At 42.6% G+C, this 24,917-nt stretch overlaps 1 protein-coding gene across 4 annotated transcripts in view; it reads right to left on the bottom strand.

Annotated features, from left to right (window-relative positions):
* Positions 1-23,623, bottom strand: part of ABCC5 (ATP binding cassette subfamily C member 5) — a 73,650-nt gene extending 50,027 nt beyond the window's left edge. For all 4 annotated transcript variants that reach the window (XM_068406830.1, XM_068406826.1, XM_068406827.1 and 1 more), the window contains exons 1-5: positions 23,536-23,623; positions 21,938-22,112; positions 5,452-5,609; positions 5,058-5,213; positions 4,160-4,307 (exon numbers count right to left, since the gene is read on the bottom strand). In XM_068406830.1, the coding sequence (XP_068262931.1) occupies positions 4,160-4,307; positions 5,058-5,213; positions 5,452-5,609; positions 21,938-22,066 (591 nt within the window). In that variant the 5' untranslated portion in view covers positions 22,067-22,112; positions 23,536-23,623. The remainder of the gene's footprint in view (positions 1-4,159; positions 4,308-5,057; positions 5,214-5,451; positions 5,610-21,937; positions 22,113-23,535) is intronic.
* Between the last annotated feature and the right edge of the window lie 1,294 nt (positions 23,624-24,917).

Raw genomic sequence — 24,917 nt, 5'->3', positions numbered from 1 at the left:
AGTTTAATAGTAAAGAAAAAAACAAGCAGAAAGCACAAGGTACGCAATACCACAAATCATAGGGGACCGGGGAGGAAAAAAAAAAAAAAAAAAGACAAAAAATTAACCATTCAATCCCTCCCCATTCCCTCTCCCCCCAAAAACATAAACACTTTACCTCAGGAATCACATTTCAAACATCACCTGCAGAAAGAGGACAGCCCCCAGAACCACCGATTCCCACCTCCAGCTCTTTGTGGTCCAACAGCACAATATAACATCATAAAACTCACAATCACCAGCAATATTAAATACTATTGACTGCGAAACAACAGGCTTTTATTTGAAATAAAGTGCCATCTTAAATGGTAACATTTCAAAAACACTGTACAACAGATATAGCATTGTATAAACATACAGTCTGCACATACAGGATAATTAAAAACGGCTAATATCTAACAGTCAGTCTTAGCCTCTAACATAAACTTGATTTGAAACTACACACAAAATTATAAAGATACAAAAACAGAACAGTGTTTGCACATGAAGTCCAAAAGAAGTCAAACTTGCAGGTGCCAACAGAGGAGGCTTCTGAGGCTGCACAAATTCTGAAATCTGGTTTAAAAAGTATCCTGCAGTAAGGCTTCACAGACAGCAAAAGATTTCCTAGGGAGCTTTTCAACAAATGATGCTTTAAGATACTGGTGCTTTTGATATGCTAGTACAGAGCAGAGAATTACCTTTGCCTGCAGTAAAAAGCAACAAAAAAAATCTGAAGCCAAAGAAAATATTAGAGAAGCCTTTCACATCATAGTCTGTTGAAGTCCTCTTGGCTAAATCAGGTTTTGCAAATAAGAGTTCTGTATAGTTTGAAGAGAGGAAAAAACCAAAACCCCACTACTTCAGCAAAGGTATTGGTAGCTATAGCCCAGCACCAAATAACAAAAAAAAATGGAGATCAAATTCATCTGTTCTGAGGAAAACAATTCTGCACGTCAGAACCAAGGAAACATGCTGTAAATAATTTTGCTCTTTCTTTTTCACAGGTGTGAATTCAAGACAGATGTCCATCAGGTTCTAGAATGGCCACTGAGAAAATTTACACACCGATTCCTGAACAAATGTGAGGAGCTCACATTCACAGATCTATTGCATTCCAACTTTCTCCTTACTTGGATTTAGTTTTACCTTGACTGTTTGGACCACAACTGCATACAGTTTGTTTGCAGTTACTAAGGAGATTACTGACTTTTTCCAGTATTCAATCCAACACATGCAACCCAGTCACTGAGCAATTGGGGTGAAAATCCCCCTTTTTCCTCACGAGCTGTAACTCAGCATGGTCGCAGACTGCAAGCATTTTCTCGCACACCACAGCATTGCTGAAAGTCTCCAAGAGAGGATGTATAAAGATAGCAGATGTTTCCTGGGGTCTCATTCCTCCCAAAACTTTTTAGTGCAATTTTTCAGCACTATTTTAGAGATTCAGCATCTCCCATGATGAAATAGAGACCAGCTTACATTATACCCTCATATTTTTTTCCGGAAGAAAGAAAAGAAGAAACAGCAGATTAAAGAATTTTGATAAGGGAGGGGAAAAAAGTCAAACAGAATTAACATTTACATCTGAACGCATACTATTTGAATTCAAACTAGTTTAATGACAATAATCCAGCATAAAGTTATTTACAAAACAAGAAAGTTACAGTACAAAAACCTAAAACTCAAGCTAATGGGGAAAAAGGAACTCCTGTGACTATTACCGTAGTAGTTGGTACTACCTGCTTGGCTGTCTTAAGCATTCCCATTGAATAAACATTACCTTACCTTTGCTCTTGGCGTTGGCTCTGCCCAGCAGGACTGTCTCATTCTGACGCAGAAAACAGCCATCCTGAAAATTCTAAAGAACAGCTTCTGTCACTGGTCCCACTGCAGTGCCAGCGTCCCTGCTGCAGCCAGCGTGCGACAGCACAGGGCAGGCTGCAACTGGAGCCAACTGGGAAATTGGGAAACTTACCTCCAATAGCTTACCACTCCCCCCTCCAATAACTGACCAAACTGTCAAGCTGTACTCCACTAAGATAGCAAGTTTCCCCATCTCCCAAACAGGAAGAATAGCTCTGAACAGTTGCAAACAGGTACATTGTTCAGACCTGGAGTTAAACTGATTATGTTTAGTAATCAAAAAAATTCTTTGCTCCTCAACATGAACTTGAAAGTTTTGGTAGCTGATCAAATGGCAGCAAATATTCACTGAACATAAATAATATCTCACCTATACTAGTACATTCTGATGGTTATTACAAGGCACTCTGACACATGCAGCTGTCTCACCAGGTTACAGGTTTGGTTACTGTGCCAGATAAAGAATTTATAAAAATTAAAAAAAAAAAAAAAAAAAAAAAAAAGGTAGATCCTTGAAGGATCTGCCAGATATAAAAACAAACTCACACAGGAAGTCTGCAACAACCCATTCCAGTTATAACTATCACAATGCTCATTAGCAAAGCCACAGCTGTTGGCTGGCATTTCAAGGTCATAGACATTCAATTGGAATTTTTGAAGTTCAATATAGTGTTTAACTCCATTTTTATAAAGTTCACCAATACATGAGGTCAAGTCAAGTGCTTTTCCTGATTTCCCTTTTCACCTTTAGGTGACTGAAAGGCTGTAACAATACAAGAAAGCACTGATACTTCTGAGGAGACAGCACAGGCATATCTATGAGGTATGCCATTTTTAAAAACAGGGAGGAGGGATGGTAAAGACTTATTTTTCATGCCAAATGATGGAACCAAAAGGGAATTGTTCCTTATTCAGAGAAATGAATAAGGTTGCCTGTAAATGGGCAAATGTCTATAGAATTTTAAATTACCCAAATCAAGCATCAATTGCAGCGGTAGTCCCCAGCTTAGTCAAGTTGGTTTGTTTTTCTCCTTCCCCTCCCCTCCCGCTCTCTCTCATTCATCAGTTCGGCTGAGACAAATTGAGAAAATTACACTACAGAAATTAGGGGCAACCCTGCTGCAAGTTCTTTGCTAAAGGTAAAAGCAGCTACTAAAGCCCTGTAGTGAAACAATGACAGAAGCTCTTCTTGGGGAAAGCTAGTGCTGTTAAAACCTTAATCAGGATTTATTGTTAATTATGAAATTATGTTCGTCTATTTTATAAGACAAGCTACTATAAATTATTACCAAGAAAACATATCACAGAAACATTTATTGTTATTCATATTACATGAAACAAGGCAAACTTTAAAAAGGCTTAAAAAGCAGAACATCATTTTGATAAGACATTTAAAAGCAGGAAAACATTTTAAAAAGACATTTCACCTAACAGTGCACCCAAGTGTACTTACCCAAGAAATGAACCTTCAGCTTACCAGCACACTGAAACGTGTACTACTAGCAGTAATACTGCTCCTACTCCTCAAGGGAAATGTGTAGAGAATAAATTTAGTCAAAATTTCAACTGTAAATCTGCACAGCACGTGCAACAAACAGGTGACAAAAAATGGTGTGAACGTCAAGTCCCGTATGTCGTTATCTTCATTACAACCCATAGCAACAAACAGCAGCAGCTCCTAGAGGCAATAATGTACTCTAACACTTCTACATGAAACCTGTCTGACCATTCTCTGTAGGATCAGTAAAGACTATACCCACAGACTTCTTGAGACCTGCTCACATTAGTTTTTAAGTAGTGCTCTAATAAAATTGTTTCATTCCACTTCTTGAAGACTGTGCTATTAATGCCAATAATCTAAGATCAGTGTTTTACCAGACTCAATTTTATTCCAAGATAAATTTACAGAATTGCAAAAAGAAAAAGAAAACAATTGAATGACATGCACATAAGAATTTTATGCAAAAAGACCACATACCAGTTAAGGAAGAACTTTAAACTATACTCAAAATCAAAGAGAAAAACCAAGTGTGCATTTCTCCCAAGATACCCAAACTCCCCCTCCCTTCTCCAAGAACTTGCCTCGGTGTTCAGCAACTGATCCACCAGCTGTAGGAAACCTATCTTGGATTATTGAATCACTCTAGAATTTTGTCCCAAAAATTCTAGCTAGTCAAAACATTTAAGTGATTCTGCAATGAAACCTTAACATTTTACAGTTGGCCATGAGATGGAGCCCTCTGGGGTTGTTAAAAAAAGGATGGATATTACTTACTGGTCCACTAAAACCCGCGAGCTGCGTGATCATCAGACACACTATGGAAATGATGAGCCTGGTGCGGCAGAAAATCCACCCAACCCTCCGGAGAGAAGCATCATCAGGCCCGCTTTCTTTCAGTTCTTCCTGCCACAGTCTCTCCAGCCTAATAAAAACAAAAGCCTTGCATTATAAATTTTTCACCATGAGAGAAGGTACAATCTCATAGGTACTTCTTTGTGAAAATTCCAAGCACTTCCTAGCTCAGAGCAACAAAAATTACTAGATATCAAGAGAAATAAATACATGGCACATTCTGTGAGGTAAAGAGAAATATCTGCATCTTGAAATATCTATGTTGTGTTACTTCTACAGAACAGAGGGTTGAAAAACACAATGCTTTTTGCTTTGCCTGGAGTCTCTTTGGCAATCTTAATACACTGACCTGTCACAGTCTTTCCTTGCTGATCTGACAGAAGAATTGTGGACTGAAAACCTGAGAAAAATTCTCATTAGCCATAAAAGGTTAGCCTGATCACAAGATCTGACCCATATTCAAATCACTTTGCTACTGTCACTATTAACTTTTCATTATTTCCGCACAAGATTTTTTTCAGTGTAGCCTTGAGAAAGAACTTTGTTTTAATAAAAAATAAAGACAAGCAAAATCAGAAAAACAATTGCAAAACACTCCTGGAGACAGAATCCTCTAAGTTCACTGAAACCGGCAAGAGTACAGAAACTGTGCAGCAGGAAGAAGTGGTCTATGAAGGATGAAACTAAATGCCACTATTCTGAGAAAGGCAGAACAAAATGTCAGTGTTGTTTTTCTAGGGCAATACTGTATCACTGCCTGTGAACTAATGTATTAAAAAAAAAAGAAACAAGAAAATAATAAGGAACAAGATGTCTCTACCTTCTACAATTGACATCTGAAGACTCATGCCTTGATAAAGACCATACATCATCCATAAACAATTCCCCTTTCTTGTATGCTCTGTGGGCCAACGGAGTGAGCCAGGAGAAGGTCATGCAGGAGAAAAGCCCAGCATTATCAACAGGGTGCTGGTGTCTAAAAGAAAAAAATCACAAACAAATGAAAAAGGAAACAGAATTGTAAATCCCTGAGAAAAACAAAGACTCCTCTTATTGAAAGTACTCAGAGGACCAAATGGCCCATGCCAGTGATACTTGCTAAACAAATTCTGATGTTTTCAGTATTAGTCAGCAGACCTACAGCTGCAATCCCACTTTGTGACTGGCTTGAAAAGCAAATGCTGTATCAGTTCTTTTGTGGCCTAAAGACTTACTTGGAAGTAGTCCGTATGGGTTTCAGCACATTCAGGCCATGGTGGTATTTGCCCTTGTAATGCTCTTCGTCCAGCATTCTCAGCTGGGAATGCACGGAGGTGTCCAGTGGCAGGCCCTCTGCCCGAGCAGCCGCTTCCAAGGCATCCTGGCATTCAATCTGCTTTTACAAGACAGACAGCAGAGTCAGAGTTCAAAACTATGTTTAAAGTCCATGACTCCTGACTCCAGCAACTTCGCACCTCTTTCTTCTGTAAATTATCGCGCAACAGCAATCACTGTCATTTAAATGCCTCAGAGGACAGGCTTCAGCCTGGCAGCAAAGACAGGGAAGGCACACATCCTAGAACTGAATTAGATTGCTGCATTTGTAAAACATAAATTAACACCAGTATTGTGCCTGTGCATTCAAAGGATAAATGGATAGACCAGACTAATCTTGCATCCTGCCACAGGAAATACAATAGAGAAAAATTACAAAACCAAGTACCTATGACTTCAGTTCAGGAAATCAATGACTGGCTTATGCAGTGAAATTAAGACATACATTCTGGATGAATTTACACCCTCTTAGCGTAATTTAGATATTCTTCTCCACAGAAAATTCAAATTATTTTTGGAGTACTACTCAAGTCCCTTGCTCAAAAATACCTTGGATTAGATCAAAAACCGAATATGCATTAAGCAGAACTGTACTTTCTTTTATCATGTTTCCTGCTTTTTCTCTTTTTTCCGGAAAGGGAACAAAGATGACAATTTCCTCTGCTCCCAGCCACACTTCTCAATGGCTCAGCAACGTTATTAACAAACACGTAAAAGGCAAACCTTATCTCAGGGGAGTTTTTCCACAGCCCTAGTGAAAGGCAGACCTAAATGCTAATCTAAGAGGAGAAAGGAAACAGCAATGATATGAAGTGATCAAAATGTTGCACAGTTCAAACAAACCTTTTGATCAGAAGCTAGATGGGGCAAAACTATCTGAAGAGATTAGCTTGCTATCTATACTCGCAGAGGGCTCACTACTCTTTCTGCTAACTTAATGGACCGGTTATTGAAGTTCCATGTTACCTTTCTGTATTCTAGTTTTCTTGAAATAGAGCTACTTTGTGGAAAAGGTAAAAATCTTCCTGGCTGTTGCAGAGATACTATGTTTACGCTTATTAGTTGCCTTACCAGAGCAAAGTTATTTTATTTCTTTGAAAACAGCAACTGTGAGTGCCTTGTAGCCTCCTAAAAACACAGTATCTGCAAAGCACTAAATGCATATCAATAGGAAGCACTTGGTTCCTAGCTTCGCATCATGTAATTTTTGTCAGAAATGCCACCATTTATCAGAGACTTTTTCTGTACTACATTAACATGTAAGCATGTTAGCACATTAAGACACTTAGCTTCCACTCATACGAAGGACAAGAACAGGAAATTGATAATAACATAAATCTGTCCTTCATTTATTTAACTAAAGTACTTCAGTGCCTAAGCATGTTGTCAACAATCCATGGTCCTGATCTCAAAAAAACTTATTCACTAAACCTAAAGCTATGATTTACAAAAGAAAAGACGCAAAGTAATAAGAAAACAAAAGAACATTACAACATTATGACACATGGAGTGACTGAAAAATAATGCAACACTTGAAATCTGAATTAAAGGACTTCTCAAACTATATTAAATTACTGACTCATTAAGGGCAATACCGCCTTACTAAATCTACCCAATTATTAATAAAGGACTTGCCAAAGATTTCTCAAAGGACTCACTAGTGGGGAAAAGTTCTGCACCACTGCTTTTCTTGTTACAGCAGAGGAATTCATAGCTAGTTTGCTATGTCATCCTTTGCAAGAGCCCCAGGCAGAACTGCCCAAACACCCTACTGCTGATAACATGCTTGTTTGTAAGTGATGCCACAGGCTATTTGCAGAATCATTGTTTTTCAGAGTGCACAAAAAGTGCCTGTAAGTTAAAAAAAAAAAGCCTTCCAAAACAAAAAACACTGTATTTGTCAGCAATAAAAGAAGATTTTCACCACTTAGAAGCAAGAATAGCTTTTTAATAAGAAAGCACAATTGCAAGATACTGTATTTTTAGGCCAGTCCAAAGATTATGTTCTTAAACACTCCCTGTGAAAATAAATTTAAACTCTCCAGAGCTGCTCAACAGAATTCCCTCAGCCAGGTGGAAAAGAGGCATTGATAAAAGACTAGGGCACTGCCTTTGAAAGGCCTTTATAATGTCTTGCCATATAGGCAAGTACACGTGCAAACCCCTAGTCAAGAACATTGCTCACCTCCATCTTGGCAATGCTGTCAAAATCCCACACGTACGACTATCAGAAAACAAATGCATCACACTACTGTACAATTAATATTCTAAGAAAGGCCATGCAGTTCTGTGTCACTTTGGAAAATCTTCAAATCATAGAGTTTATCAGGAAGAAATCAGACTCCTAAGCAGTTCTACAATGCATTTCTAGAGAAAAAGAATGAAGTACAAAAACTAGCAACAGCCCCAACACTGTTAATTTAGGTGTTTGAATCCCTACTATTTTTTCAGGTGTTCATCAGCTGGCAATATCCTGATTGCCTGCATGCATGTACAATTTCCTTGGAAACTAAAACCTTGAAGAAGTCATTAGCAATGTGATATAACAGGCTCGAGAACTGCTCTTGAAAGAAATGTCTAATAAATCATGGCTGCGCTATCCAACAGAAATCAGACAGCACTTTTTCTAATTCAGCAAGTTATTAATATACCAATACAAGCAATGAACCGGGTGATACAACACGGTGTTGATAACTCTAAAGAAATGCTCACAGAAACAAAACAAGCCTAGATCAGATAACACTAACCAGAGCAGGGGGGAATCATTCAGACATTTCTTGAAAAACAGCAGCTCACTACTCAGCATCATCAAAAAGGCCAAAAGACAATGAAGAATTGTTACAAAAGACACAAAGAATAAAGCAGGAAATATTACCACACCAGTTAAAAAAACTAGGGTTTACCTTCTTTTTGAACACCAGAGTCAGCTCCCTGTCACTTCAGTTCAAAAAGGGTATTACACTTAAAATTACTTGCTGTGAGCAGTGAGAACAGTTGGGATTGGAACAGCTTCCACACAAGCATAAATATAAGACTTTTCAGCTGGATAGAAGAGAGGAATAAAGTACAGGTATTTGAGAGGACCATAAAGTCATGAATGGCATGAAGAACTAAGGAATGATCACCAACTGTTCTTACAACAAAAGAACTGGGGACACTCAGTGACATTGATGTTTTTCACACAAGACATACTTAAATGTAGAACTCTGTCATAGGGTGCTGTAAAGTTCAAATGTATAAACAGACTAAAAATGGAAGAATTAAACTCATGTAGGATACACATATCATGGCTCATTAAATACATGACAGAGGGCAACAGTAATCATTTACTCAACATCTTATTAATAGCTGGTGTATTCCAAAAAAAGTTTCTGAAGCCACGGGCAGCTCCTAACAGAGGGTAATGGTTCTGCACTCCACATTTGGTGAAGCTGTGGCACACCTAGGTGCAGGCTGATATGAATCAACAGATGACTGGGAAAACTAACAGATGAAGAAAAACTTTTAATCCTTAGAGAAATCCCCAATAGTATGGAGACTACTGAGGAGGCATCACTACACACATGATCTTGTTCTTTAACCTCCACAGTGAGCTCACAAACAAGCAGAGAAAGAGAAGCATGGCTGGTGCTGCTACCACAGAGCACACCTGCCCACTCTGACTTTCTGCAACTTGAGAGAGCAACAAAACCCTACCAGAACCTGTTATCATGATCTCCTTGTCCAACAAATCGTCACAGCAATGGGTAAGCACATAAGGTAATGCGAAAGCCAGAAATATGACATGGTTGGCTCAAGAAACATGACAGAAAGTCTGAGTGAGGTGAGGAAAATAAGTTGTTTAATGGCAAGGAAAAAGATTTGCTCATTAAATTAGAGACTGCAATACCAAATTCACAATCCACATACCAAGGTCATGTGAGAAGGCTGGGAAAATATAGAAAATTTAGGAGCCAAGCTAGAAAGCTGTCAAATATACCTGATGTCAAAGGTAAGCAAGACAGAGTTCTGTAGGAAGCAACAGGAGCTTCAGGAACATTACGCAGAAAGGCAAGCAAACTCAAATATATGAAATAGGACACTTCTGAAAACCTGCTAAGCAGCCAACATGGGCATTTATCTCTGAGGATGGGGAACAGGTGAAGAGAAAGGAGGCAGCTGTGTTGTACATAGGAAGGAAAAAACAACCCACAAACAAAAAAACAGTGAGATCCTAGTCTTTCACACAGGCAGTCTCAGATTTAACAGAGAAGGTAGCAATTTATTGGTTTGACAACTGTAACATCAGGTAATAGCAAAACCAGACAAGCCTGAAGGCCAAGCAAAACAGATTTTTCTATCCCTTACTCATCTTGCAGAGAAATAATGTGATGTGTATGCAGTCAACATATGACCCAAACCCCACCCACCAAACAACTATTGTCTCCTCTTCCATAAGGCAGAACATCTTCCAGGGCTCAGATCACTGCAGGGAAGAAGCTGAATCTCTTCTGGTCCTACTGCTACCTGACAGGAAACTAAAGCAGACATATAAAGGCTTCTTTTAACAATCCTTGCAGGTGATATAGAATACAAAAGCTACTGTGGTTAATGTACTATTACATAAAGTTAAAATTGTTTTATTTAAGTAGTAAAGAACTGTGACTTGGCAATGTTGCAGAACAGGAACTCCCACCTCTTGCATTTAGAAAGGCAGAGCTCAGCAGGCCTCCTCACTCCTTCGGTCAAGTTCCCAGTAAGGAGAGGCAAATGGAAAACAAACAGACCAGCACAACAGAGCTCAGGACTAGGCAGGCATGTGGGGAGAAGGAGAGTTTTATGATCACCAGTTCTGCTCAGTGCTTAAAGCATTCTCCATATTACACTTCTGGGATGAACCGCAATTTTAAAATATTTAAGAGACTTCATTATTAAAGGACCGATGTTTCAAAACAAGGTTAGTTATTAGTTTGTATGGGCTGGGTAAGAACAGCATCAACTGTTCTAGTTACCTTAAGGATAACAAGAGTCTAGGAAGAGATACTCCGAAGTTGTAATTACATCCTTCTTCACAGAAATTCCTCTGAGTCTTTCCAAGCACAGCCCCACTTGAAAGTAGTTAGGGGTTTTATACAGTGCTTTTGCAGGTAGCACAGGCAACCCCTAAAGCACTGTTGTCCAGACTTCTGGAAGTCACCAAACCCAGAAGCACCTAAAAATTACGTAGGTTTGCAGGTCCAAACATTGTCAAATCTGCTGTTGCTTGGTGAAGCAGCAAGTGCTCTATGAACTTTACATGCCAATAAGGCAATTTTCCTCTTCTCCTTTCACTGGATTGGATGCAGCACACAATCTACATAAGTATTAATGGGGAGATTTGCAGCATCAGACTCCAAGCATACTCTGTAGTTGGAATGCTTTATAATACCCTGCCTGATTAGAACATGAGCCTATTTAAGACTAGTTTGGTGTATCATCCGCACATACCGGCTGTCTCCCTGAAGGACAGGCAGCAAGGAGCAGGCACTGGGCTAGATCACAGACAATGGGTGTGAGAAACAAGGCATTGACCCTTTAGACACCTGCATACATTGACTGCAAAGTACAGACAGCATAGCTGAATTCACACAGCACCAAGATGAGACCACCAGATAGCTTTAGGTGCCTAGAAAATATGGTTACAGCTTCCAGAACTGCTGCAGTGAACCAAGTCAGGAAGTTACAGCCTCCATTTTCTTCCACCTCCTGACAAGTGGAGTATAAATGAAAGCTCATGTCTCTGCTGCCTTTGCAGCTTCTGCTACAGGGAAGAACAGCTCTTTACAGCACCAATCATATATCCAAATGCAGGACTAAGTGCAGCTGTGCCATATTTCTCTTAAGTGAAAAGAGAACTAGCTGTTCAGAAGTGTGCTCTGACTTGTCACAAGAGTTCAGAGATTCAACAGCTTGAAGTCCAGTCATTCACTCTAACACACTGTTACATGTGACTTCATTACACAAGACCTCTGCAGTTGCTCTTCTGGGCTAGCATTAGCAGGAGTTGAATTAGCATTTGAGTAATGGTTTTGATACCAGACGGTTCGGTTCAGCAATGGTTTAGCAAGAGTAGGCCTCAGAGTAGGCTCTAAAGGCTTCCTCTGTGTTACCTTTATACAGAACAAACTTTCCTGTCAATAATTTCCCTTTTAGCTAAGAATAATAGAGAATAATAAGAATAAGTTCTGAAGTATCTACATGTTTTGTAGATAGAGTTTGTTTATGGGATTGATAACAAGGTTCTAGTAAACAAAGATTCATGCTGTTTACGCTTAGTTCTAGAAAAACAAAGGTCTCTGCTAATTATATAAGGTCAAAAGACAAAACAAAACTGCAAAGAACAACTTTGTGATGTCTAAATTAATTTGATTCATAAACTCTTGTGTCAGAGGAGATATAAATCCAAAACGCTATCTTCTTCTTGGGAACACATGTACTTGTAAACAAGAAGGCCTCAACCACGCTTGCGCACAAGCACGATTAAAGGGGAATTGCGACCACCAGCGACCCCCCGAAACCACCCAAGACCCCTTCCCCAATTTAGTACGCATGCGTAAAGACATTACGTAATGCATTACATAACGTATTATGCATAAGTTTTTTTTTGGAATGCATGGGATTTTCTTGGGATTATGTATATAAGGAGCAAGCTTTTGTTCTTAGGTGTGCATGCTAGGAGGAGAGATCCCCCACGCACCCAGCGCTGCAATAAACCAATTCCAGCTTTCTAAACTATCATTTGGTTTGGAGAGTTTTCTTCGTTACTATTTTCCGGTAACAGTTTCAAAGCTAGCCTGTTTATGCATCCTCAGATTAGAGCAGAAGTCTCCCAGTAGTGCTTGGCACTGATATCAGAGCTCTGTAGCCAAACAAGATCAGGGTATGTATGTTTGTGATGAGCCTGAATATTTTAGCCACATATATTGAGCACTTTTACTTGACACAGAGTCCTTGCTGAGGACAGGTATATCATTTTCTTCCAGGAACTTCATTTATTTGACCTTGCCCTTGAATTAGCAAGCATTAGCATTGAGGTAAGATGTTCTAAACTCTCCCCTGGCAAATCCACTTAGCCTTGCAATCCAGGAAACAGTTTGGCATGTAGTGTTCATTTTAGGATTTTCCAACAGAGCTGCTGTGTATGCATCCAATTAGCAGCTGTGCACCTACTTAGGCTTCTGGTATACATGAATCCATGTCTTTTGTTTTGCATTAAAACTAGTATTCATGATCTGGTAATCAAAGAATATAGGATTCATTCAGAGCTGAGGCTGTACACTGATCATCCAGCACTGGAGCTACATAGCTCACACATGCTAATGGTACAGTAATAGCAGACTCCTGTGGAATTAGAAATAGTGATCAGTCTTCACTGTAAGTTGCCCTACAGCATTAGCACCCTACATGTGCTCTGACCACAAAGCTGGGAAACTAACTCCTCACTAAGCAGATCAAACTAGCACAGCATAGGCTGAGGATGTGGCTTCTGACTTGCTCAGGTAAGCTCTACTATCCTGAGCCACATGTAGACAGCCTGCCATATGCTGGAGGTGTTTTTCCAGTACTATCCTTTACTCAAGCCATGCCTAAGCTAGGTCACAACAGAAGCTATGCAGGTCAATTTAGCACAACACCAAGGAGCATCCAGGGAGTCTTTAAATCTCAAACTTCTGTGGAGTGGAACCACCAGTGAATGGCATCAGAAGCCTTCACACCACAGCATTCACCAAGCCTAACACAACAGCCTTTTATGCAACTCACCTTCCTGTACTAACACAGTTCCAAAAGCAAGGGGCATCCCACTCAAGTGGCAAATGAACTACTAGTAAACTCAAAGTAAACACCTCAGGGCTTCAAACATGTTGACTTTGAAATCCTTTAACCTTAGTCCTCAAAAAGGACTGAAATACAAATTTTGTTTGTGGAACAGCCTGTTCACACTATGCAGTTCAGACCACAACTGACTATTCCTTAGCACCTGGATATGAATGTTCAAAAACTAATAACCATCTCTATGTCTCCAGGTACCAGAACTCCCTGCACCTAAGTTTTGACTCATTTCAAGGTAAGTTCTCCAGTAGTTTGGAATAGATCCATTAAATGTCGATCTGCTGGAGGGTAGGAAGGCCCTTCAGAGGGATTTGGACAGGTTAGATAGATGGGCCGAGACCAACGGCATGAGGTTCAACAAGAACAAGTGCCGGGTCTTACACTTCGGCCACAACAACCCCATGCAGCTCTACAGGCTGGGGGAAGAGTGGTTAGAAAGCAGCCCGGTGGAAAGAGACCTAGGGGTGCTGATCGACAGCCGGCTAAACATGAGCCAGCAGTGTGCTCAGGTGGCCAAGAAGGCCAATGGCATCCTGGCCTCTATTAGGAATAGTGTAGCCAGCCGGTCTAGGGAAGTGATCGTCCCTCTGTACTCGGCACTGGTGAGGCCGCATCTTGAGTACTGTGTTCAGTTCCGGGCCCCGCACTTCAAGAAAGATGTTGAGGTGTTGGAGCGAGTCCAGAGGAGGGCGACCAAGCTGGTGAAGGGTCTGGAGGGTCTGACCTACGAGGAACGGCTGAGGGAGCTGGGGTTGTTTAGCCTGGAGAAGAGGAGGCTCCGAGGTGACCTTATTGCAGTCTACACCTACCTGAAGGGAGGTTGTAGTGAAGTGGGAGTTGGCCTCTTCTCCCGGGCAACTAGCGATAGGACAAGAGGGCACAGCCTCAAGCTTTGCCAGGGGAGGTTCAGGTTGGACATCAGGAAGAATTTCTTTACAGAAAGGGTTATTAGACATTGGAATGGGCTACCCAGGGAGGTGGTGGAGTCACCATCTCTGAATGTGCTTAAGAAAAGACTGGGCATGGCACTTAGTGCCATGGTCTAGTTGACAGGGTGGTGTAGGGGCAGCGGTTGGACTCGATCCCTGAGGTCTCTTCCAACCTGGTTGATTCTGTGATTGTGTGAAATGCTTCTGGCAACTCCTATAAGTATACACTGAGTTTGAGACAGCCATAGGGCAGAATGTCTCCAGCACTAATATGATACACTACAATGGAAGAGATACTGCAAGCTTTCCTTCACTGACAGTTAATCTGCTCCTTACACACTTTTGGTCAGGAGCAGGCTGATTTACAAATCTGCTTTGGACAAAAGAACAGCAACCAACAGTAGTCAAAGACAATAGTGGCAAGTGGCCAGATCTGAGGTTTTATCATGTGGCTAAGACTTAGACAAAAGATGGTTTGTGCACTAAAGAAGGCAGCTGAGTTTCAACAGAAGCCATGAATTAGCCAGAACATCAGTTTTCCTCTAGAGAGTATCTCTGCCCAGTGAAAGATTTTGCCTTTTTGTTCCTCCTATTACTAAGTGTAAGGCTTTTCAGATACAGTTAACCCCCCTCCAAGTTTCAGGGAAACTTTTGATACATGACTGGCTGATGGATATGCTCGTTTCTCAGGTGGTAATGTGTACATATATACATGGAAGACAAGGTAACGATATGACTTCTTCAGAGTGGATAGAGAACCATCATAAAACATTCACCAGCAACCAAGTCAAGGATCTTGTGTCAAGTTAGTGAGTACTTTAGTATCAGAAGTTCAATGGTAAAACAACTTAACAGAACATGATTGTAACCAAGATATCTTTGGGGATATCATGGAATTAATACATCTTTAGAAAGTAACATGAATGTTTGCTTCTGCATGTAATCTAGTTGTGTTCAAAGTTTTCAAAGATACAGAACTACTGACAGATTTTAAAGTTTTACTTTCATTTGACATGAAAAAGTAAAAATAGTTAACATTTAGAGAAAAACATGCCTTCAGTATGTAGGCACTTCACTTGTCTAGATTTGCCTTGAGTTCATTATGTAAACTTATCCCTGAGTTTCAGCTCTGCTGATCACACTGAGGATCTTCAGATAAGTTTCTGAAAGAATCACCAGAACAACAGCTCAAAAAATCAAACTTGAGGGCATTTTACAAGCTCCTGATGGAGCTGCACTGTCTACTCACCCCTTAAACATCTGTGGATGGCATAACAGTAAACAAAAGCAGAAGCACTAAGGAACACAAAAGAGTTTCCATCTTTCTTCCTGTGCAATCGTTAGAAAGGTTGAGTACCAGCAAATTTACAACAGGAAAATTCTCTACGGCTTTTGACAAGGGTACATTCTCACATACCCTAGGCACTGTCAGGGCAGTTAAGTCACTGAAACTGGGTGTGAGGGATGCTGTCCTTCAGTTTCATGCATTGCTCACCTTAGCCTCCTTCAGCACGGGGGCTTATGTGTTCCTAATATCTAACCTTCCTTTATATTTAAGACCTTGGCTCCATTTACTATCTTCTTCCTGTCATCTCCCTCCTCTCAACATGACACATTACAGTGGCTGCTTTTTCCCCCAGAAGTCTTCTGGGTGTACCAGCAGTGGCTTCTCTTTGTCTAAGGGCCCCAGCATACAGGCACTTCAACTTGTCAATGCTCACCCATTAGAAATGCTCTAGAATAATGAACTGTAGGAAAATCATTGCTCTGAAACAGAAATTCCCCAGACCCCAATTTCAGAAACATACTGTGCTAATAAACCTCTATCTACCACACTGCATGTGTCCAGACACCACACAAGTTGTATCAGAGTTGTAGCCTCTATCATGCTTTGCTCCTATGACAGTATATACCATATATACCTATCAACTAAGATGATAAGGTTATGCCACACCTCTTATGTGCACTGTCCACAAAACTGGGCTAGTCATCCAGTCACCTAAATTCCCTGCTACTTCAGCTGCTCAACTACAGCACTAGATTTCCAGCCTTCAGAGCTGATGTTACAGATACTGTAACAGATCCAATCCACTGCCTGTTACTCAGTAGGAATTGGTTCAATTTAGAATGTATCATACCTAATCCCTGCACCAGTGCCCTTACACTGCAGCGGTTTTCTCACAGCAGGGGAGGAACACACCAAAGCAGGATCCATAGCATGCCTCACCTAGCAGAGCCTTTTATATAAGGCTTCCAAAGACCACTGAACAAACACTGTTCTCTTTCCTGCTTTGTAGAAGAGTCAAGTGACAATACAAAGTTTAATAGCATTAGTTTCCAATTTTATCGTAACAGCCCCAGGAAATAAGTATCTCCTTGCAGTCAGACTCTGCAGCAGAATACACTGCAAAAGCTGAAATTCTAATTCTATGTTGAAATTACTGTAAGAATTCAGATTTCTTGTTATATACCTGCACCTCTGTCAGTTTTACGTTTTATGGCAACGCTACCTAAATTAAATACTCCCTCACCTTCTATGCAGCTATGATCTGAGAAAATAAGGTATCTAGGACTGCACTTGTGTGTAGTCTGTTACTAAAAGACAAGAGATCCTCAGGCTGCAAACCATAGCCATACAGGGCATGATGGCAGCAGTTACAAGTGTCAGAAGTACATGAACACACACATATCCAGATTTCCTCTACTCTTGCACATCTCTCCTTGCACAGCCAAACACCAATGATATGCTCAGCTGGGTGGCAATTAAAATGAATCTAGCACTTTCCCACTTATCTTGATCAAGTAGTCAACTGGAGTTTCACCTTCTCATGCAGTGAGCACTGGTATCAGCTCAAACTACTGCAGCTTCTAGCTGTAATCTGACCCAGCCATACAGCAGTATCTTTCTGTGTAGAGACCAATTCAGAACACCTTCAGCCCCTCAGAGTCTACTTGGGCTGTGACTCCTCAAGTTCTGTGTTTACTTGGTTATGAAAATATTGAATCTTCTGGAAAAATGCAGAGACATCCAGCAGCTTCAGCTACAACTAAAAGCTTATAGTTAAGCTGTCTAGAAGGCCTGCTCTGAGCATGGAGTGCCAAGGCACTAGTACTCAGGCTACATTCACATTCCGATTTTTTAACATGTTCAGCAAAGTTGGTTCAGACACTTCAGATGCTCCAGAGAGGTTGAGAGGCAGAGTTGATCTGACTATCGAACAGCCAATGATAAATCACTTCAAAGTAATCAGTGCTTGAAGGATTTACATCAACTCCAACAAGTTCTGATCACATTCTCTGCTGTCTTTGGCAAAAGCTGTCAGAGAAAAACCTGAAAAATAAGAGATCAAGGTGAGGACAAGAGTATTAGTAGGGTTTCTGATAGCTAAAGTTAGCAACACATTTTTCTTACATGTTTAAAGCAATCTCTACAGTTCCACACTGCTCAGTGTCTTGAAATGCAGCAGTTTCTACTTGAGGTAAAAACAGATGCTATAGATGCAGTCATTATGCTTCAGCAGCAAGAACCTAACCCTGAACACTACATTGCAGTTGGAACCAATTACAGCTTGAAGTGCCCTATCATTGTCAACTTAGGGACTCAAATTTCAAGAATTGAGTTCCACAAGCATTGTGCGTCATGAGAACAAGCTGCTTCTACATCCTCTTCTGTTGTTGCAAACATAATGGGGTAGGGGAGCAAAATACTCACTCACCTGCTGTGCCATCAAACAAACATGAAGTCTACATTTGAGAAGAGCCTATTCCAAAACCACTTTGAGAACAAGTTATTTCTCTTCCTGATCTGTCATTTTATAGTATATTTCGTGGACACAATGAGATCTGCCCTTCTCCTCAGGACAGCAAGTGCACCTAGAAGTTATCTTCAGAAGAGTCATGCCCCCACATACAATAAGCCCAATTAGTATGGTATTATGCATTGGGAACATGTAGTTAACACCCTATTTTGTAAGCTACATTAAGGTTTCCAACAAAGACTTAAAAATCAATTGTTATAAGAACACACTGCAGAAACTATTCATGAGGTGAATATATGCATTCACAAGCTGAATAAAAATTGTTTCTTTAATTTCAGTCCCAGAGAGCCTATTTCAGAGGTCCAAATTTCTATAGCAACATTCCCACTAAGCATCAGGAAATGCTGGATTAGACCTACTTACATTGCAGTATGATTTCAATTATGATTCCAGGAAGCCTATTTGAAAAGCTCCCGTCTTCCAAAGAAGTGATTTTTCAGACTGTGACCAAACAGCATTTAAGCTTCGAAGGAAAGAATTGCAAGTTCTTTTTTATTATTGTAATGAACACCCATTACAGCACCCTTTCAGCAGGAAACCTGAACACCAGCATGGAGGTTTCAGGACAGAAGAGCAAAGTTGAATAAAACCTTTATGCAAGGCAAAGGGAGACATATACAAAAAGGCTCTGGGACCTTGGCTCAGTAGTAAAATAGGTCTTTCACCTACAAAGATCTTGATCAAGCAATCAACTAGTCTTGTCCACTTCAAGTTAAGAAGGATGTATAAAGAAGCAGCAATCCAGGCAACAGAGTCATGCTATTGATCAGTGAAATGTACTCATAGCCCTGCCAGAAGTGGTTACTGTCACTGGCCATTAATCAGTGGTCCTTGACTACCAGAAGCAGCATGTTCCTGTATCCTCCTCAGACAGAGCTAAGCAGTTCTACCTCAGTCTACGAGGTATGAGGTAGCTATGCAACATGTTAGCAAGAAGTCTACCTCACACAGTATAAATCTGCTGCAAAAGAGTCCCAAATCTGCATTCCACAAAGATCTGAAGTTAGTGGTGAAATAACAGCCTTCATCTGCTCGCAGCTTACAATAGAGATAGTGCTTACAGCTTTGTCATGCTCTGGTCAGGCTAGTTCAAATCCTGAGCTAGGTTTTCTACAAGAAATTTGAGAGTCCCAAAATCTCTACTGATGGCACACTGGACTCTGTTGTCCAAATGACACAGTTCCACTACAGCTTAACCCCCTCTATCTGAACTGCTGTGGTCCTACCCTTCCTCATCACATCAGCCCTCCATTGTGTTCTGTCACCAGCTGTGCCAATATGTGCGCAATAAGCAAACTTATCGGATCCAATCCCAGGTTTCATAAAGGATGAAGTAGTGAAGGACACAGTCCCTTCTCTCCCCTTGAAACACTGTTTTCTTAACAGCTGAGCTACAGCTTCTACCCTTTTGTCACAGGCAAAGGTAAAGTGCTTGACCAAACAGGCAAAGCTCAGCCTTATGAAACAGAAGTCTTGGCTTATCCCCGTTACCAAAAGTATAACACATTCCAACAAGTGATAAGGCCAGGAATGCTGATGAAACCAGAGATTGTTTCAGCTAGAAAGGAAGAAACCTGGTACACAAACATGAACCTGTAACTTAGATAAGGTGTTATGAATAAGCTCCTTCTACTTAACCTCAGTATTTTGCAAGTAAGCAGGATTTAATCTCATTGACATGCAACAACAAATTCAGAGCTGTTTGTGTTTATGGATTGTATACATCCAAGCTATAAGGCTAGAAAAACAAAAAGGGTACCAATGTTTGAGCTAGAAATGAACTCAACCCTGGCATACTGAACAAGATAACTAGCAAGTAAAACAAGTAACCTGTCAGAACTAGCCAATTCCATTAGCAAGATAAGTTAGGTTCATTCCTCTACTCAAAGAAACCAAACCAGATAAAGTTCTAGGTAAGAACTAGGGTGAACCATTTTCTTCCACCAGTAATCACAAATTTTACAGAATCCCTGTTTTGCAATCAGTTATCTGGGTCTACCACCCTGCAGTCATAGGCAGCAAATCAAACGGTAGGGGTAGAAGGGTAAAACAAGACTACAGCAACAGAGCCAAGATGACCTGAAGCTGCCTCAAAGTTAAAGATTTTAATGCCATGCTGTACAGATGTGCAGGACTTACCTTACTTTCAGCCTTCGGAAAAAAAAAAAAACAAATATGCTAGTTTGATTGATTTCATTCATTTGAAAGGTTTAGAAGTAAAGTAAGGATTTTGTCCTGAAAAGTTAAGCTAGGCATCAACATGATTAGATGATTCAGACCAATGGGCAGAGATAATATGCTATGATTACAGCTTAACTCCACTGCCACTGGTCAGGAAACAAAGCTGTCCACCAATGGCATCACTGTTGTCATCACTAATTTGACAGAGCAGATTTGTTACTGGATCGTGTAGAGTGGATAGCGAGAGCCCGTGACATCAACATAATAAATGCCATTAAGAAGCCGCACTGGGACTCCAGAGGGCTCTTAGTTCTGCATCAGTGCCTGCTCTAATGCAATCAGACACTCTACCTTCCTCTGAACACTGTCAGCAATAGTCTGCTGAGTCATAGAGCCTGTGGGGACACCAGGAGCTGCAGGGCCTGCAAACACAAACTGCACTCAGTCTGCTGCAGAGCAGATCACTCCAATCTCAAAAACAGCAGTGCAGCACTGTTAGCACACATAAAAAACACCTGGCAAAGCCCTTTAAGCCCCAATGAAACAAGGTAAGCCTTATCTGAAGCACATAGTATCTCAGTGTCCAGTATAATGCAGCAAAACTCAAGCGTTTTAAAAGAGTCTTCACAATTCTTCCATACAAATACAGTGAGTTCCTCTATTTCCAACCCTCTCTCACGAGGGCTGTCACAGGCAATCTATATAGAATGCCCAGCAACACATTTGCAAGCACCTTGTCATTGAAAAGATCAGACATAAGCAGTATCAACTTTGTTTGGCTTCAGAAAGTTCTACATTAGTCTTTTAGGAAAGGTTAAGAACAGGACATGCAAGAAAAATATTTCAGTGCTAGCATTCAGAGCAGCTAATATTTTTAACCTTCAACTGGCACAAGTTACTAGTTTCAGATCATATTTTTTACCACTATTTGAGCATTTTTTTTGCCTTATAGCACTTGGTATATGCACTCTTTTTGGTAAGAACAAGCTCTAAAAATCAGAAGCTCACAACAATGATATGCAAGCTCTAAGCCAGTGGCTATTTCAAGATCCAGCTCTCAAATTAAACTAGAATTAATTATGACTGCACCTCACCATGTTTAATACAGATGCAAGAGAAACAGTATTCAATACAGATTACTTCCATCTGAGGGGAAAAAGTAAGAGTCTTGCTACTAGAGCAAGCTAGACATCTGCTTTAGAAAATTAATCCTCAAGAAAAACATGGCATGGTTAAGTTTTTTTCAGCTGCCAGCACTGAATGGTGCATGATTGGTGCTGAGCTCTTACTTGGTTGTAAAGATTCTCTTAAGTACAAAAGCTTAAAACATTTCCTGGATTGACATCAAGATCTGAATACTAGAAAAAAGTCTATTTGTTCAAATTTTACTAAAAAGCCACACTTAAAAGTGAAAAATGTTTAATAAGTACTCAGACTTGTTACTAAGATAGCTACAGTACTCCTTGGAATGACCTCTTCCACACAAAAGGGAATATTCATTATTGACCTTCAATGCAGTGAATCTATACAGAGCTGCCCCAGCAAAAAGGCTGCTGCATGTAATTTAATAAGCATAGACTGCAAAACAAACAATGAAAAAATAAACTGACCTTATGTTTTGCATGCTGAAATTTTGACCCTTCCTGCTCTTCATGCTGCACAGAGTCGGCTCTCTCCCTCACACTTCTATACCCAGGACTGGGTATAACGTACTCTTTTCCTATGTCGATGTCTTTCATCTTCTGTAAACGCCAGGGTTTACACGTTTATTTTCACCTCAAATATCTGAAAAATAATTAAATTTCACTTCATTATATGCTATGCCCAACATACCAGTTTCTTTCAGTCAGCTATCTTTAAAGTTTGTTTCTGAAATAAAATCAGAAAGCAATTGTAAAAGAGTTTTATTACAGTAAGACTGTAATAATGTGACTTTGGAAACTCACACGAGACGAACTTCTCCTGAACTAGTTTAAACATACCCTGAGGTAACCAAATAGTACAATGATTCTCAATGCACTAGAGTGCTGTCATACTTCCTCCCTTAGAACTCTGAAATACTATTATGCAATCTGGCAGATTAAAGTAATAACTATAGTACTTAGTTGAAACCTTGAGAAACTTGACTTGGAAGATCAAATCCCTGAAATCTTTTGTTAGTGTCTAAAGTTGCATGGTTTAAACCATGACAGGTGCATACACCCAACAACTTACCAGTACAAAGTATTGCAAAACTGATCTCTTTAGAGATATCACAGGATAAAATTAGTCATTCCACACGCACTCTAGAGAAAAATATATTCCTTCCCTATAGCATTCTTCACTTACTCCATAGGTTTGAGTTATCACTAAGTATGAACATGCACAGGAACGAGTCATATCTTGAGCTTTCGCTCAACCTATTGAATTGCACTGTAAGGTCGGAAGGAGAATCAAAGTCCCGAAGAGAAAGTCACCTCCCACTGCAAGACTTTGTTTTATAACTCTGCTTTATTGCATTCCGTCACTTGCCTTAAACTAACACGACGGAAGATGCCTGATTAAGTCACATTAGTCAGAATCTGAATCAGCGGGTTTGGCTCGGCGCACTGGGCTGCCACCTCGCCGCCGCCTGCAGAAACAGCCTCCTTCCCCCATCGCTGACACCAGTCCCCTCCAACGCAGCCCCCCAGCAGCGAGCCCCAGCTCACCGGCCCCCCCACCCCGCACAGCTCGGCGCTGCTTCCCCACCCCCGGGGCCGTATGTGTCAGCGCCGGGCCCGAATGATGCGGAGCATCAGATCCCGGGGCTGCTGCACCCCCGCTCGCTCTCCATCCCTCCTGCAACCGGGATGCGAGTCAGCCTCCCCCGGCCTGCCGCCCACAAGCGACCCGGCGGGGCGTAGGGGGAGTCGTGCCCCCCTCCCCATGTCTCCGCCGCACCGGCGTAAACAAGAGAGGCCCTCCCCGCTCAGGGAGGGATGCCCCAGCTCCAACCGGGGTGGGACGGGCAGCGATGGCCCCAAGCTCTCGGCGGGAGGGGGGCACAGCGCAGCCCTCTTCACTGGGGGGTCGGGGGGACGACTGCCCGACCGGCCTCCTCACAGGAAACGTGGCGGCAAAGCCGCCTCCTCAGCCGCGCGGCGGCCACCTCGCCCACACAAAGGGGTCACCTCCCATCCCCACCTCAGCACCCGCCCCCGGTAACGGGCGGGGCAACCCCGCTCACCTCCGCCCGGCGACTAACTCGGCTGCGGCTTCCCCACTGCGCGGCCGTGAAGACAAACAACATCCCTTATAGCGGTTCCGGCGTCCCCACTGCGCCTGCGCGGGCAGGAGGGCGGGGACTGCGGTAGCCGTTCCCGCGCGGGGCCCCACGGGAAATGTAGTCCGTATCCCCGAGCCGGCCCCCCACTGGCCTGCGGCCAGGAACTACGTTTCCCAGAAGGCACCGCGCGGGCCGCCACTGTTTGGCCACGCCCTCCCAGCCGTGCCCCGCCCACTCCCTTCCCGCCGCTGCTGCCGCAGCGCTGGGGGGATGTCTGGAACGTTCGTCGCCGGCCGGCGCGAGTCGCCGCGCCCCGCCCCGCCCCGCCTGGCCCGGCCCGGCGCGGCGCGGCACGGCACGGCACGGCACGGCACGGTGCGGCAGCAGTGCAGTGCAGTGCAATGCAATGCAATGCGGTGCGGTGCAGTGCAGTACCGTGCAGTGCCGGGGCACGGGTCGAGCCGCCCGCCCCGACCGAACGTGGGGTGCGCAGAAGGACCCCGCACTGTGCTCGGGCAGCCGCACGCAAAGCCGAAGCACCTGGCGCCGAGCTCCGGGGAGGACGAGGGCGATGCCGGTTCCCGTCCCGCCGCAGGCGCTGCCGCGGGGCGCTGCCTGGACTGCGGAGGCGGAGCGGCGGCGGCCGGGGCCGTAGGGGCTGGCGGCAGAGCAGGAGGAGGAGCGGCGCTTCCCGCTTCGGCCTCGGCGGCACCCGCCTCTTTGGCGGCTGGTGGATTGCACCAGCCTGTCACTTGCTGCCGGTGATTTACGGGCTTTCCGGCCGGGGAAAGTGCGGCTGTGACCGTATCTGGGGCTTAACCTTTACCACAGCTGGGGCTGGAGCGCTGGCTTCTGTGCGCAGCGGCTGTGCCACCCGTCAGCCACGGCCGCGGGCCTGCGACACTCTGCAGCAAGCCAGGCTTGGAGCAGGACGTGCAGGAGGCAAGGGAAGCCCTGGCTGTGCTCCTTTGAAGGGATTCAGACGAACTAAAGGGACTGTGACTTGTCCCAGGGCTTTCCCAGTCAAGCTTTGCCCACTGAAGGGGATGGAGCAGGGAGGAGGGAAGCTGTGGCTCTGCATCCCTGTGTGGCGGTGGCTGAGGGGCAGCAATGGCCCTGCTCCCCCAGGAAAGTGTGACACAGGGTATCCAGCCCCCGTCTCAGCGAAGTCAGTGAAGGAGGAGATGGACACAGCTGCATTTCCTCTCACAAACAGCTGTAAATATCCTCAACAAACCCTGAGCGGTAGCTTCTCCCCTGCTGTGTATAAATGCCCTGTCCTCATCTGACATCTCCTTTCCACCAGCCAAATTTGGCTGAGATCTCATTTAAGTGGTTTATAT

Source organism: Nyctibius grandis, chromosome 8, assembly GCF_013368605.1.
Source record: "Nyctibius grandis isolate bNycGra1 chromosome 8, bNycGra1.pri, whole genome shotgun sequence".
Classification (NCBI taxonomy): Eukaryota; Metazoa; Chordata; class Aves; order Nyctibiiformes; family Nyctibiidae; genus Nyctibius; species Nyctibius grandis.
This window is presented reverse-complemented; position numbering and strand designations above follow the sequence as displayed.